The sequence below is a fragment of the Camelus dromedarius genome, chromosome 17 (assembly GCF_036321535.1).
Source record: "Camelus dromedarius isolate mCamDro1 chromosome 17, mCamDro1.pat, whole genome shotgun sequence".
In the NCBI taxonomy this organism is placed as follows: domain Eukaryota; kingdom Metazoa; phylum Chordata; class Mammalia; order Artiodactyla; family Camelidae; genus Camelus; species Camelus dromedarius.
The window spans coordinates 5,021,078-5,033,896 of record NC_087452.1 but is presented as its reverse complement, the minus strand read 5'-3'; the positions used below and the strand labels follow the sequence as shown (position 1 = coordinate 5,033,896).

At 44.8% G+C, this 12,819-nt stretch overlaps 1 protein-coding gene across 11 annotated transcripts in view; it reads left to right on the top strand.

Moving 5' to 3' along the window:
- ATG7 (autophagy related 7) overlaps positions 1–12,819 on the top strand; it is a 307,951-nt gene that overhangs the window by 132,361 nt on the left and 162,771 nt on the right. For 10 of the 11 annotated variants that reach the window (XM_031470899.2, XM_064496252.1, XM_031470894.2 and 7 more), the window contains 4 exons: positions 287–445; positions 6,647–6,841; positions 8,067–8,267; positions 9,960–10,075. In XM_031470899.2, coding sequence (XP_031326759.1) covers positions 287–445; positions 6,647–6,841; positions 8,067–8,267; positions 9,960–10,075 — 671 coding nt within the window. The remainder of the gene's footprint in view (positions 1–286; positions 446–6,646; positions 6,842–8,066; positions 8,268–9,959; positions 10,076–12,819) is intronic. The other variant, XM_031470900.2, reaches the window with a different exon arrangement.

Below are 12,819 nucleotides of genomic sequence, written 5' to 3'. Positions count from 1 at the left end.
AAAGCTTCCTCTGGTGCTGCTGTCAAAAATGAATTATTACTCAGACCCACTCTGACATTTCTTAGTCTCATTACTGCAGGAAGCCAGGCTCATGTAATTACTTCGTCTTTTAAAGAAAGTTGACACTCTGTTTATCAAAAACTGAATTTGCACGATTCAATTTCTGAAGTTTCCTGTATTTTGAGGATCCGAGGCTACTCCCAAACAAAACCGCTTTTAGGGATTTCAGGAGAGACCCTCTGTGAAATGGTCATCAGAAACACCGTGATCTCCTGTTTCCATGCAGGGCTGGGGTGTCAGACACATCACGTTTGTGGACAATGCCAAGATCTCCTATTCCAACCCTGTGAGGCAGCCTCTCTATGAATTTGAAGATTGCCTGGCGGGTGGTAGGCCCAAGGCCCTGGCGGCAGCAGACCGGCTCCAGAAAATATTCCCCGGAGTGGTACGTTGATGCCCTTTGTGGACGTCAGAGATTTTCTCCTGGATCTTTCAGTGTCAAAGTTGGGGGGATGAGGCCCTGTGGTATTGGTGAAAAAGAATCAGACACTGTCACTTGCTACCAGCCTTTATCATGTGGCTGAGCCTCTGTGTCCTCATCTCAGAGATGGGGATCAAAAGAACAAAACAAAACGCTCATATATTATTGTGAAAATAAAATGAAGAATATATGAAAAAATGTCTCCAAGTTGCAGAGCATTATCTGAGTTTGAGCTGAGCCGTGGGGGGGGGGGGGCATGCCGTCTTCCACAGGGGTCTCTGGTGGCGCAGACGTAGGGTGCTGTTTTTCTTCATCACCAGAGTACGTGGTAGGTAGTACAGGTTTATGAAATCAAGCTGAATGTAAGTCTGCAGGAGAAGGATCCGGCCAAATGTTTTCACTCTAGTTGCTCCTTGTCTTTGATTTGCATCATTTACTTTCAGAACACCAGATAGGAAGAGGCAAGTCGTTCCGCTCATTGGATTCAAAATCTTGCCAGAGTTTTTGAGGTCATCCAGCAAAAAAAGAGTCTGCATCTTGCATGCTTAGTCAGTTTATCTGACAGAGGTTAGAAGGTGTCTCCGAAGCATCTGCTTGTACTTAAAGTGCCACAAGAGGCTCTCAGCTCTGGCTAAGAAAACGCCTGCTTCCTCAAAGTTTCTCTGTTTAGTCACTCAGCATTAGATTCATTCATTTTAACAGTCTTTGCTTTAAAAGCAACTTTGACGGCTTTGTCCCTTTCACCAGTGTTCCTGAGGAACGGCGTTTACTGGGTTTAGTTTAATAGTATTGGCTGAGCACCTGTTATGTGCCCTGTGAGGTGCTGAATGTCAAAAGAGAAAAGAGTAAGTTCCAGCCCGTCACTGAGGAGGCATATTAGTTAGGTTTCTGCTGGGACTGTTGCACATCACACACCCCAGCATCTCGGGGGCTTACAGTCATAAACAGCTATTTCACACGCACAGGTCTGCGCGTTAACTGCAGCTGAGCTGCTGGGCTCAGTGGACTCGGGCTTCGAGTCAAGTTCCGGTCTGCTCTGTGTGTCATTATTTCCCAACATAGGTTCAGGGAGCAACACTCATCTGGTCTTGATCTTCTTAGGGTAGAAGGTGGAAGTGAAAAGGAGTTGGTAAGACTTAACCATATTTATACCTCTTAAAGTCAGCTCAGTAATGACACTGGGTGGTGTCCTCACGTCCATTGCCAGAGCAAGTCACACGACCAGGCCCTGGGTCAGTGGTGTTGGTCGGTGTACCCCACCCTCCTAATGGGATGGCCTGCAAATGGGATGGCCTGCAAAGTCATGTGGCAAAGGGCATGGGCATGGGCATGTGATTCTACTAGAGGGAGGCAGTGCCTAGGCAGGAAGAATACTCCAGTCTATCACCAGAGAGTATTGTGAACTCCTCCCGGGTCCCAGACAGACCTGACTTTGAATCTGAGCTCTGCCACTTAGTAGTTGCCTGAAATTGTTGCTTGCCCAAATCCTAGCCGTGGTCTGTGACTCAGTTCATCTCCCCCTGTTTATTTGTTCAGTTATTCTTTTACTCACTCATTCCTCTCATATTTATTTAAGGCCTACTATGTGCTAGGGACTGGGAAGCCGTGCAGTGTTCCCCCTCCCCCACATGGGGCTTAGAGTCTGGGGGGGAAATGGTCAGTAACAACTAATTTCTTGAACAATGACAATTATAATAAGTGCACAAAGGAGGAGCTCAGTTGCCATGAGGATGCTTATCCGGTAGGCCTGACCTAGACCAGACTTCCTTGAAGAAGCTAAGTCCTGAAGTTCAGATGGGGGCTCGCTAGACCAAGGGTGGCAGAACTGTGCAGATGCCCGAGGTAGGAAGCAGCTTGGCGCTTCTGTGAACTGAGAGAAAAGCAGGCTGGCTGAAGCACGGAGGTCGAGAAAGCCAGCTGTGAAGCTAGGGCACAAGCAAGGGCTGGGTCGTGCTGGGCCTTAGAGATCAAGTTCAACTTTTCTTGGAGACATTGGCCCACCAGATCAAACCTCTCCCTCAGCACTTACATCGTGTTCCGCCATTTTCCCTATTGGATTATTCAGCCCTTACCGCCAGCAGCCAGGTCTTTTGTTTGCACTTTTATCCTTCATGCCTTACAAGCCGTAGTACAGAACCCAGCTAAGTACTTGTGGAATTCATCAAATTCGTGGAAAGTACTTGTGAAACAGTTTCACTTAGATTAGCCAGGCTTATGCGATTTTCTTTGTATGTTCAATTAGTATAGTTCTCTCATTCAACAAATATTTATTCATCACCTTCCTTACACTGAGCCATGGACGGAAGGCTGGTCCTCAGTGAGCAAGACATGAATAGAACTGCTCTGCTACAGGCACTGTGCCTAACTCTGGGGTTGAATTGATTGAATAGGAAAAAAAATGACCTTTAATAAATCAAGTAACTATTTGAGGTCACCATTTTTTTCCCAAAGGGCAGACAATCAAATGGAGGATTATGGAGCCACACAAGAGATTTTAAAAGCTGCTCTGGACATCTGCATCCAACCCCGTTGAGTAACTGATATCAGACTGTAAACAATTATGCACCTGGGTATACTATGTAAAATGACTCTTCAGACGATGAACAATTGGCAGTGGAAGGCTGTGGTCTCAGACAAAAGGGAAGGAATGTTTGTCCCAGTTGATTGAATGGAGGCACTTTTTAGTCCATGCCAGAGCCCTTGGGGAGCCCAAGGAGGTAATGTTGGTCTTGATGAGCTGAGGAAAGCAAGACCAGTGTTCAGAGCAGTTGCAGTGGCTGGAATTTGCAGGACAGAGCATCAGACATGCAAGAGCCGGCGGAGGAGGAGTTCCCAAAACCTGTCTAGGCGGTACCTTGAGTCTTTGACCAAATACCAAGCTGTTCATTCTCAGAGTATGACTTTGTCATCTGGGCAAAAAGCACCGTGATTCTGCTGTGAGATTAGGTTCCAGAGCTCCCACAGGCTGGGAGACATTGGGGTCCCAACTATCTGGAAGGGAGAAACCCCACTGACTGCTCTGAGCCCTTAGGTAAAATCCCAGGAAGGCCACAGAGCTAAACATAAAAGCTACAACTGGAAAGCTTCTAGGAGAAAGCAGCCTAGTGACCTCATGATGATAAAGATCCTTAGGGCCCTGGAAATGCTGATCATAAGTGAAAAAATGGATAAATTGGGCTTCATCAAAATTTAAAACTTCTGCTTCTCCAAGAATGCTGGTAAGAAAATGAAAAACTAGCCGAAACGGAAGCTACTCACACTACAGGTATTTGGCAAAGACCTTGTATCCAGGATACATAAACAGCTCCTACCATTCAATAATAAGACAGACAAACCACTTTTTAAAAATTGAAGTATAATTGATTTACAATGTCATGTTAGTTTCAGGTGTATAGCAAAGTGAAAAAAAAATATGTATATATATATTCATACTCTTTTTCAGGTTCTTTTCCTTTACATGTTATTACAAGATATTGAATATAGTTCCCTGTGCTATACAGTAGGCCCTGGCTGTTTATCTGTTTTTGTATGTATTAGTGTGTGTATGTTAATCCAGAACTCCTAATTTACCCCTCCCCTGTCCCCCCACAACCCCACTTTTCCCCTTTGGAAACCATGTTTGTTTTCTATGTCTGTGAGTCTATTTCTGTTTTATAAATAGGTTCATTTGTGTCATTTTTTAAAGATTCCACATATTAAGTGATATCTTACAAGATGTGATGTTTGTCTTTGACTTGCTTCGCTTAATGTAATAATCTCTAGGTCCATCCATGTTGCTGCAAATGGCATTATTTCATTCTTTTTTACGATTGAGTAGTATTCTATTGTATAAATAAATATACCACAGTTTCTTTATCCAGTCATCTGTTGATGGACATTCAGGCTGCTTCCATGTCTAGGCTACTGTACATAGTGCTGCTGTGAACACTTGGGTGCATGTGTCTTTTCAAATTAGACTTTTCTCTAGATATATGCCCAGGAGTAGGATTGCTGGATCATATGGTAATTCTATTTTTAGTTTTTTAAGGAAGACAAATCTTTTTTTAAAGGAGCCAAAGACTTGGACAGGCACTACTTCTGTAGTAAAGGTCTGTAAGTGGCTAGTGAGCACATAGAATGCCCAACACCAGCCGTCATTGGGGAAATATGAATTACAGCCACAAAGATGTGTAACTACACACGCACTAAAATATCTAAAATTAAAGGACTGACAATGCTAAATGTTGTCAGGCTGTGGGGCAACCAGAACTCTCATCCTCTGGGGGTGGGAGTAGTGGGGATTGACTGGGAAGGGGTACAAGACCATGGTCTGAGGTAGTGGTCTGTACCTTGAGAGGCATACACACCGGTTAATTTGCAGTTTGTCAAAACACAGTGCACTAGACCCTTGAGATGTGTGTACTTCACTTTGTAAATTACACCTCACCCGGGCTACACACTGGATCACCTGGAGAGTTTTAGAAACTACTGATGCCTGGGCCCAGTTTAAATGGTCTGGGGAAAATCCTGGGCACTAGGAATTTAAAAAACTCCCTAGGTAGTTCTAACATGCAGCCAGGGTTGAGAACTACCATGTCAAAACTGGCTGAATCCCAGCCTCAGACTTCTGGGCCTAAATTTGGTGAGCCAAGAGCCAGTCCTCCGTGAGCTTAAACTGGCTGGAGACTTAGGAAGCAGAGATTCGTTTGGGTTAGCCAAGTAGATGTGGGTGAGGATCTGAATTATTCAAAAGGTCAGCATTAGTATTGAGTAACTATGCTTTAACCTTGGTGTCATTAAAATACCCAAGTAATAGCTTTTTGGATCATGCAACCATCATTTAAAATGTTTTGTCAATTGTGAGAAGACAGTGAGGTATTACTGTTACTGTTTCTTCCTGTCTGTGACAGTATTCGGTGCACGGTCCTTACTGAGCGGATGGATGAACTACTGAGGCCCCAGGAGTTGTCTCTGTGGTGTTCTCGTTGTTAAACTGGCCTTGTTTTGAACCTCTCTTCTTTCTGAAGTCCTTTCTGCCTGGCGTCCTTTCTGCTTTGCTTGCTTTTTTCCCCCTTTCATTCTTTTTGAAATTTTCCCTGTTACTACTGTGCCTTCCTTGAATTTCAGATGTTAGGTTTCAAGTTGAAGAAAATAGCTACAATCTACAAAATAGATTCTCCTTTGTGAAAGGACCCACTTCCTCTGTCCCTGAGCTGTTTTTCCAGTAGGTTAGAAAGCTCATGTTTTGACACACTTCCCCGTGGCCAGTGCTGTGCAGCGGGTTAACGGTGCAGCTTGTGATTCTAGAACACTTTCTTTTCTGTAGAAAGGTAATTCCCCTGGCTTCATCGGCGCCCATATGTGACTCACTGTTCATCTGCCAAGACACTGTGGGGCCAGCAGGGGACAAATGGAAATTACAGAGCTGTCCCAAAGCCCCTGTGAAAAATCCCAAGGCTCCGCACTTGAGGGAATCCAGGCTGCTGGGCGTCTCGGCTTTTGGATGGAAGATGAAGCTTCACTCAGTCCCACACTCCACCATTGCCCACCCCCACCTCCTAGTCAGATACCCACACTCTCCCAAGTGGATTTTCTGGTTAAAGTTAGCAAGTAGTTTTTCGGTTTTGAGGGGGAAGGGTTTGGGGTTCTGTCTGTTTTTAATGCATATACCACTAAGCAGATTAAGGCAAGACTGCCAGTCATTCTAACCTTATGTGAATTTATTAGGCCAAATTATTTTCGTTCTGACATCCATTTGGAGGTGTTCTACTCCAAGGACGTGGAAGGGAGGGCAGTTTGGGAACCAGTGGGGACAGACAGCTGCACGGAGGGACTTGGGCAGGTAGAGGGCATTTTGATGAAAGAGCCAAAGGGACGCAGGGGTCTCTCCAGGGTTTGCCTTGTCTTGTGTGGGAAGTGCCCCCCACCTGCTTTGGAACTAGGATGCGTATGTCTATCTGCTGCTCTGTCCATCCTCAGGGACCGTGGGTGACAGGACAAGGGGTTCTGGGTTGTAGAGGTGAAGAAGGCAGGGGCATGGGCAGCAAAAGGATAAAGCAGCGTGGCCGTGGGAGGACTTCAGGCTGTAAGTGGCCAGCGTACATGTCTGTGGCGACGAGGAGGCACAGGCTGAGATGCCACCCGTCCCTTTGCCTCAGACACCCCTCCATGTGGCTGTTTCCCTAGGACGCCAACGGGTTCAGCATGAGCATCCCCATGCCGGGCCATCCGGTGAACTTCTCCAGCGTCACCCTGGAGCAGGCCCGCAGGGATGTGCAGCAGCTGGAGCAGCTCATCGAAGGCCACGACGTCGTGTTCCTGTTGATGGACACCAGGGAGAGCCGGTGGCTGCCTGCCGTCATCGCTGCAAGCAAGAGAAAGGTGGAGTGTGGGTCCTTGTCTCTGGCGGTGATTTGGGGGGAGTGTCCCCGTTCTGCCCTCCCTCCCGAGAAGAGATGTGCTTTGTGTGACCTTGTGACACGGTGCCATGGGGACTCCACTGCAGACCGTCTGCCTCACACACCATCATCCAACATAGTACTCACCCTTCACTGTTTAATTTTCATAACCACCTTCCGGGGTACTTTACAGTAGAAGGGAACTCACATTAATGTGTCAGCTCCAAGGGGACAGAGATTTTTGTCTCATTCACTACTGTTTGGTCAGTGACAACTTCAAGGGCCAACAGAATTGACTGGTGAAATCGATTACAGTACGTACGCATGATGGGATAGTGCGCAGCCATTCCCAGCTATGTTCTCAAAGAATTTTGATAACATGGACAATACCACATTATGTTAAATAAGCAGGATATTGTATATATTTTATAGCAATTATGTTTGTATGTATAAAGATATCTCTGTCTGCCTAAGTAAGTACAGGGCTGGCAGGAAGAAGGGAGAAAGGGGGAAGAGAAAGGGAGAGAAAGGCAGAAGACGACAGGGAGAGACGCCTCAGACTATGAGTAGCGATTGTTTGAGCTGTGAGCTTGTGAGTAGCTTGTGTTTTGTGGATGGTTTTCCTTTATTTTTCCACCTTGCTGTATAAACAGAAATTTGGGAGAACACATTAAATTACAACTAAGAGAAGTTCTTTTGGTATAAATTTTAAAAAGCTGTCCTTAAAAACCTATGTGTTAAGGAAAAAAAACCCATGTGAAGGGTGAGTTATATAGTGTGTAATTTATATCTCAAGAAAGCTGTTATGGGAAGAAATCTCTGTAGACATGACAGATGGCAGCTAATGGTGGAAAAAATGGGTCTGAGAACTCTCGAGATGTGGTTTTGTACACCTGCCTCTTACCAGCTCGGTGACCTTGGGCAGGTTATAGAAATAACCCCCCTGACTTTGTCTCCTCATCGGTAAATAAAAAATATTGGCTGGAAGTTTTAAATGAAACTAAATGAGATAACTTATGTTAACGACTTGCCAAGTCTTCTGCACAGAAGACCTCAGTATCGGGTAGCTCTTACCAACATTAGCTTCTAGGATCTAATCATGCTCACGTGCAAGCACTTATATTTAAAGTGGACTGAATAGGAAGTTAGCCGCAGCTTAAAATATAAGTGTGTCCTAATTCTGATCTTTCATTCCTCAAAACTCACAGCTGGTCATCAATGCTGCTTTGGGATTTGACACATTTGTTGTCATGAGACACGGCCTGAAGAAACCTAAGCAGCAGGGTGCCGGGGACTTGTGTCCCAGCCACCCCGTGGCACCTGCCGACCTGGGCTCGTCACTGTTTGCCAACATCCCTGGCTACAAACTTGGCTGCTATTTCTGCAACGATGTGGTGGCCCCGGGAGATGTAAGTGCATTTCTTTGTGGTTCCATATCTTCCCTGCTACTGTCTTGCCCACTCGGGCAGACAGACCCAGCTCTTTCCTTTGTGACTATTTAAATATTGTCTTTTCACACAGAGAAGAATCCTCCAGTTTGGGGGGTGGCATTATCCCTCTGTGAGCCTTGATTGGCATCATCAGCTGTGTACAGCTGTTCCCTGTTCGCCAGTGTAAACGCAGCTACAAACCATTTGTATGGGAGGCTTAGCAAGGAGACTGGTCCCGGGCAGCACTCAGCACCGTGCCCGTTATCTTTGTGAAGAGGGTATTAAATGAGGAGTCTGAAGACCCAGACTCCAGTCTGAGCTTGGACACTGCCTCATGGGGTAATTCCAAATAAATCTGTTAAGCTCTCTGTGCTTCTGCAGAATGGGCCTGGGGCCCATACGGATGTCAGATTTAGCAAGTCCAAATACAGGATTCCCAGCTAACTTTGAATTTCAGGTAAATAATGAATAATATTTTAGTATAAGTATATCCCATGCAATATTTGAGACCTGCTTATACTAAGAAGAAATTTTTTTTGTTTATTTTAAATTAAATTTAAATGGGCACCTTGTATTTTATTTGCAAACCCCAGTAGGGGAGGGAAGAATACATTCCCTGACACTCAGCAGTGCAAGGTGAGTCAAACGTGAAAGGAAGTTCTCCGAACAGCGAGCACTACCCTGGTTCTGTGGTCTTAATGCCGCGGGGCAAGCAGGGTCAGCAGGAGCAGCCTTTCACCAGAGCCAGTAGTCATTGCTAGTAAAACCGAGCAGCGGCATTGAAGGCACCCTCCCCTGCATTTTCCCCTTCTTTTAAGGCTTCTTCCATAGTAACTCATACCTCTTTCGGATGACTGGCTTTTATGCTCCCCAGGATAAAGAGAAAAAGATAAATATCCTTTTATGCGAAGCAAGGTAGCTTTATCTCCTTCATGGGTTATAATACTCAGTTCAGCCTGTTGTTTTCTTATCACCAACAAGTAGGGATAAGGGTCAAGGGTCAGTTGTAGTAAAGTCACATCTGTTCATAAGGCAGACATTTCAGAGTCAAATTTATCTCTAATAACCCCTTAAATTTGCCCAGAGTTGGAGGATTAGAATTTCTTAGAGTGAACTAATGAAGGCTTCTCTTTGGAGCCATGTTGTAGCAAAAATACTTGCACTTAGTTGCTGGGATCACACTCAGGGTGACCAGACGCCCGGCTTTGCGAGGCACACGGGAACTGAAGCCACAGGAGAAGCAGACCGTTGCTCCCGTCTCACAGGCACTTGGAGGCGTCAGCACGGTCACAGTGTCCCCGCAGAATCGCTTGCTCTCTTCCAGTGTTGTTCCTTGCTGTGTCTCTGCCTCCCCACCCTCAAGCATAGGAGAGCTGAGGCAGTTAAAAGAACACACGAGGCAGCCCCCTGTGTAAGGCAGCGAGGCCTCATCCGATCTTTAATTTGTTTATAACTGCTAATCCTTTTTAGCATAGTACCTCATTTAGTTACCTAAACTGTATATTTTGTTTTCCTTGGTACCAATGGTATTATGTGAGGCTGCGTGATCTTTGCCGGCAGTGAGCGTCTGGTTACATGCTGCAGCCTGGTCATGGAGGAGCTCCGGCTTCAGGCAGCTGCAGCCAAGAGCACTAGAACTAAGGGTGCGTGTCGGTGGCTGTTTCTCTCCAGTCAACCAGAGACCGGACCTTGGACCAGCAGTGCACTGTGAGCCGTCCGGGACTGGCCATGATTGCGGGAGCCCTGGCAGTGGAGTTGATGGTTTCTGTTTTGCAACATCCAGAAGGGTGAGTTTGCTGTTGAGAGACGGGAGTTTAAACAAAGAAAGCTTTTGTGTCTCCTTTGGCCTTTTCTCAGTCTGACTTTTCTGAGATTTGTGTTGTCCTTTCCATCCTCAGATAAACAAAGATTTTTAAACACCTGGTCTGATTCTTTGGCCTGGAGAACTTGTCACGTGATCTTTGGAGCTCTGTCTCCACATCCTTCTGGAATTGAACTCTCTTAGAGTTAGTTGGTAACCGAAGATAAGGCAGGATAAAAATTTTGGTAGGGGCCTTGGGACCTTCATGCTTTCATTCTGTGAGTAAGTTTTGCTCTCCTTAGCCCTCGACATTTGTAAGGCATGAGTGGCATGTGATAGAAACTGCACTCGGCTGTATGTAACAGAGGTTCGTCTTCAGTCACTTCCCCAGACGGGTCGGGCTTTATTTCTCTCCGGCAGCGAGACACCCAGAGCAGGCAGTCCAAGGCCGGACCAAGGGCTCCAGCATTCCATTAGGAGCTCTCGTTCCTTATCATTCACTCAGCCGCTCTTAGCTTTCTTCCTTATGCTTGTCACCTTGTGGTCACAAGATGACTGCTCTCCCTCCACCTCTGCTTCTGTGTTAAGTGAAGAGGAAAGGAATGACCGAAGGATAAAAGTTGTGCTCAGCTAAGACTGCCCCCTTTTAAAGAGCTCTCCTGGAAGACTTACCCATTGATCCTAAAACTCCTATATCCCATGACTTTGCACTCTTAACTGCAAGGAAGACGGACAAATGTCGTTGCTTTGGCTGGACATGTTGCCTCTGAATAGAGCTGTGATGACACAGAGGCGGAGATGGATGCAAGCAGGGTAGGCAGCCAGCAGGGGCCGCACACTCACTTAGAAGCATGTTTTATATTTTTTAAACTCCAGAAGATATAATTTTTATTGTTAGTAGTTGGTATTCATTTCGTTTTGCTAATATTTTCCTTTTTGTGACTTTTCATCTCTCTATGTATCCTCGAGCTTCCAGCCGAGGGCATTTTCCTTTGGCCTGAAGAATGCTCTTTATTATTTCCTTTAGAAATGGTAGTGACAAAGATATTTCCATTCTTTTTTCTCTGAAACTGTCTTTGTTTTATCTTCAAGATTGAAAGACACTTTTGCTGTATATAGAATTCTAGAGTGGTGGTAGTTTTTGTTCAGCACGTTGAGAGTACAATCCTGTTGCCTCTGGCTGCCGTTGTCTTGACTGAGGAGTAAGGTGTGTCTATTGCTGCTCCTCTGATACAATTTGTTTTTCTCTCTCTTCCCTTACCCCTAGTCTTTGGGTTTCAGAGGTTGGACTATGATATACCTACTTCTGTATTTATTCTGATTATGCTTCCCAGTGCTTCTTGAGTCCATAGTTTGACGTTTTTCACCCATTGTGGAAAATTCTCAGCCATTATGTCCCAGAATATTGCTTCTGCCTCTTCTTGCTTCTTTCCTTTCCAGTCTCCAGTTGCATGTTAGAATCAGCTTATGCCCTTTTCTGTCCCCACCCCCATCATTTTGTCTTTCCTCGCTTCAGTCTGGCTATTTGCTTCTGGCTTATCTTCCAGCTTCCTAATTCTTTCTTCTTCTGTGTCTAATACATGCTAAACCATCCACTGAGTTTTCCATTTCATTATTATATGTTTCAGTTCTAGAATTTCCATCTGATCTGATTTTACACATATCCTGTTGTCAGCTGAAATTTTAATACTGGCGTTTTTTCATTCTTTGAAAACATTTAATCATGTTTTTCTTTTAAGTTCTTATCAGAAATATCCATTAGTGGGATCTCCTATGAGTGTTCCTATTGTCTATTTTTGTTGGCTTTCCGTTATGTATTGTCTCCTCATATACCTGGTTTTTATTTTTTTTAAACAAAACCTTTTTATTATGGAAAATTCAAGCATATATGAAAAAAGATACACACACGGTTTGTGTGTATATATCAACCCTCTTGTATGCACCATCCACCTTCAACATTGTTGGATGTTGCACTAACACACAGCCAATCATTTATCTGTACTACGTCCATGTTTTTCCTTCTCCCACTGGCTTATTTTAAAGCAAGTCCAAGACATAGCATTACATTCGTGTAAATGTATCTTTTTAGTATGTAGCACTACTATTTTACATATAAAAACAAAAGGCAATTCCCTAATATTATCCCATATCCAATCAGTATTTAAATTTCTTCAGTTCCTTGCATCTGCTTGGTTATTTTTGATTGAGTATTGGACATTATATGTGAAATTATAGAGATGTTGTGACTTTTGTTTCCTTCTGGCAAGCTGCTTAGCCAGGTGGACTACCATCCTAGAACACCTGGTCCAATGGGGGCTTGTTTCTGGTCCACCCTTAGTCTAAAGATGTAACCCTCTGTGGTCCCAACCCAAAGCCTGGAATATTTTCTGTGTTTCTTCCTTATTGGCAAACCTCAAAGTCTGGATTTTGCCATCAGCCCCACGAGTCAGACAGTATCACTGTTCAGCTTCTCATCCAAGACCACTGCTTCTGGAGATTGGCAGTTACTTTACGGGGGAAAGCTCCCCTTGCAATGCCTGGTTTAACCCTGTGGGCTCCCTTCCACTCACAGACTTTGACCCTCCAGTTCTCCCCGACCTTGGTAGCTCTCTGATACTTTCAAACGAAGGTTTTTATACTTTGTCTAACTTTTCTGTTAGTTCTCAATGGGAATGTTGGTCCTGACCACCTAATCCAGTAATACCACACCAATTGTAAAAATCTTTTTTA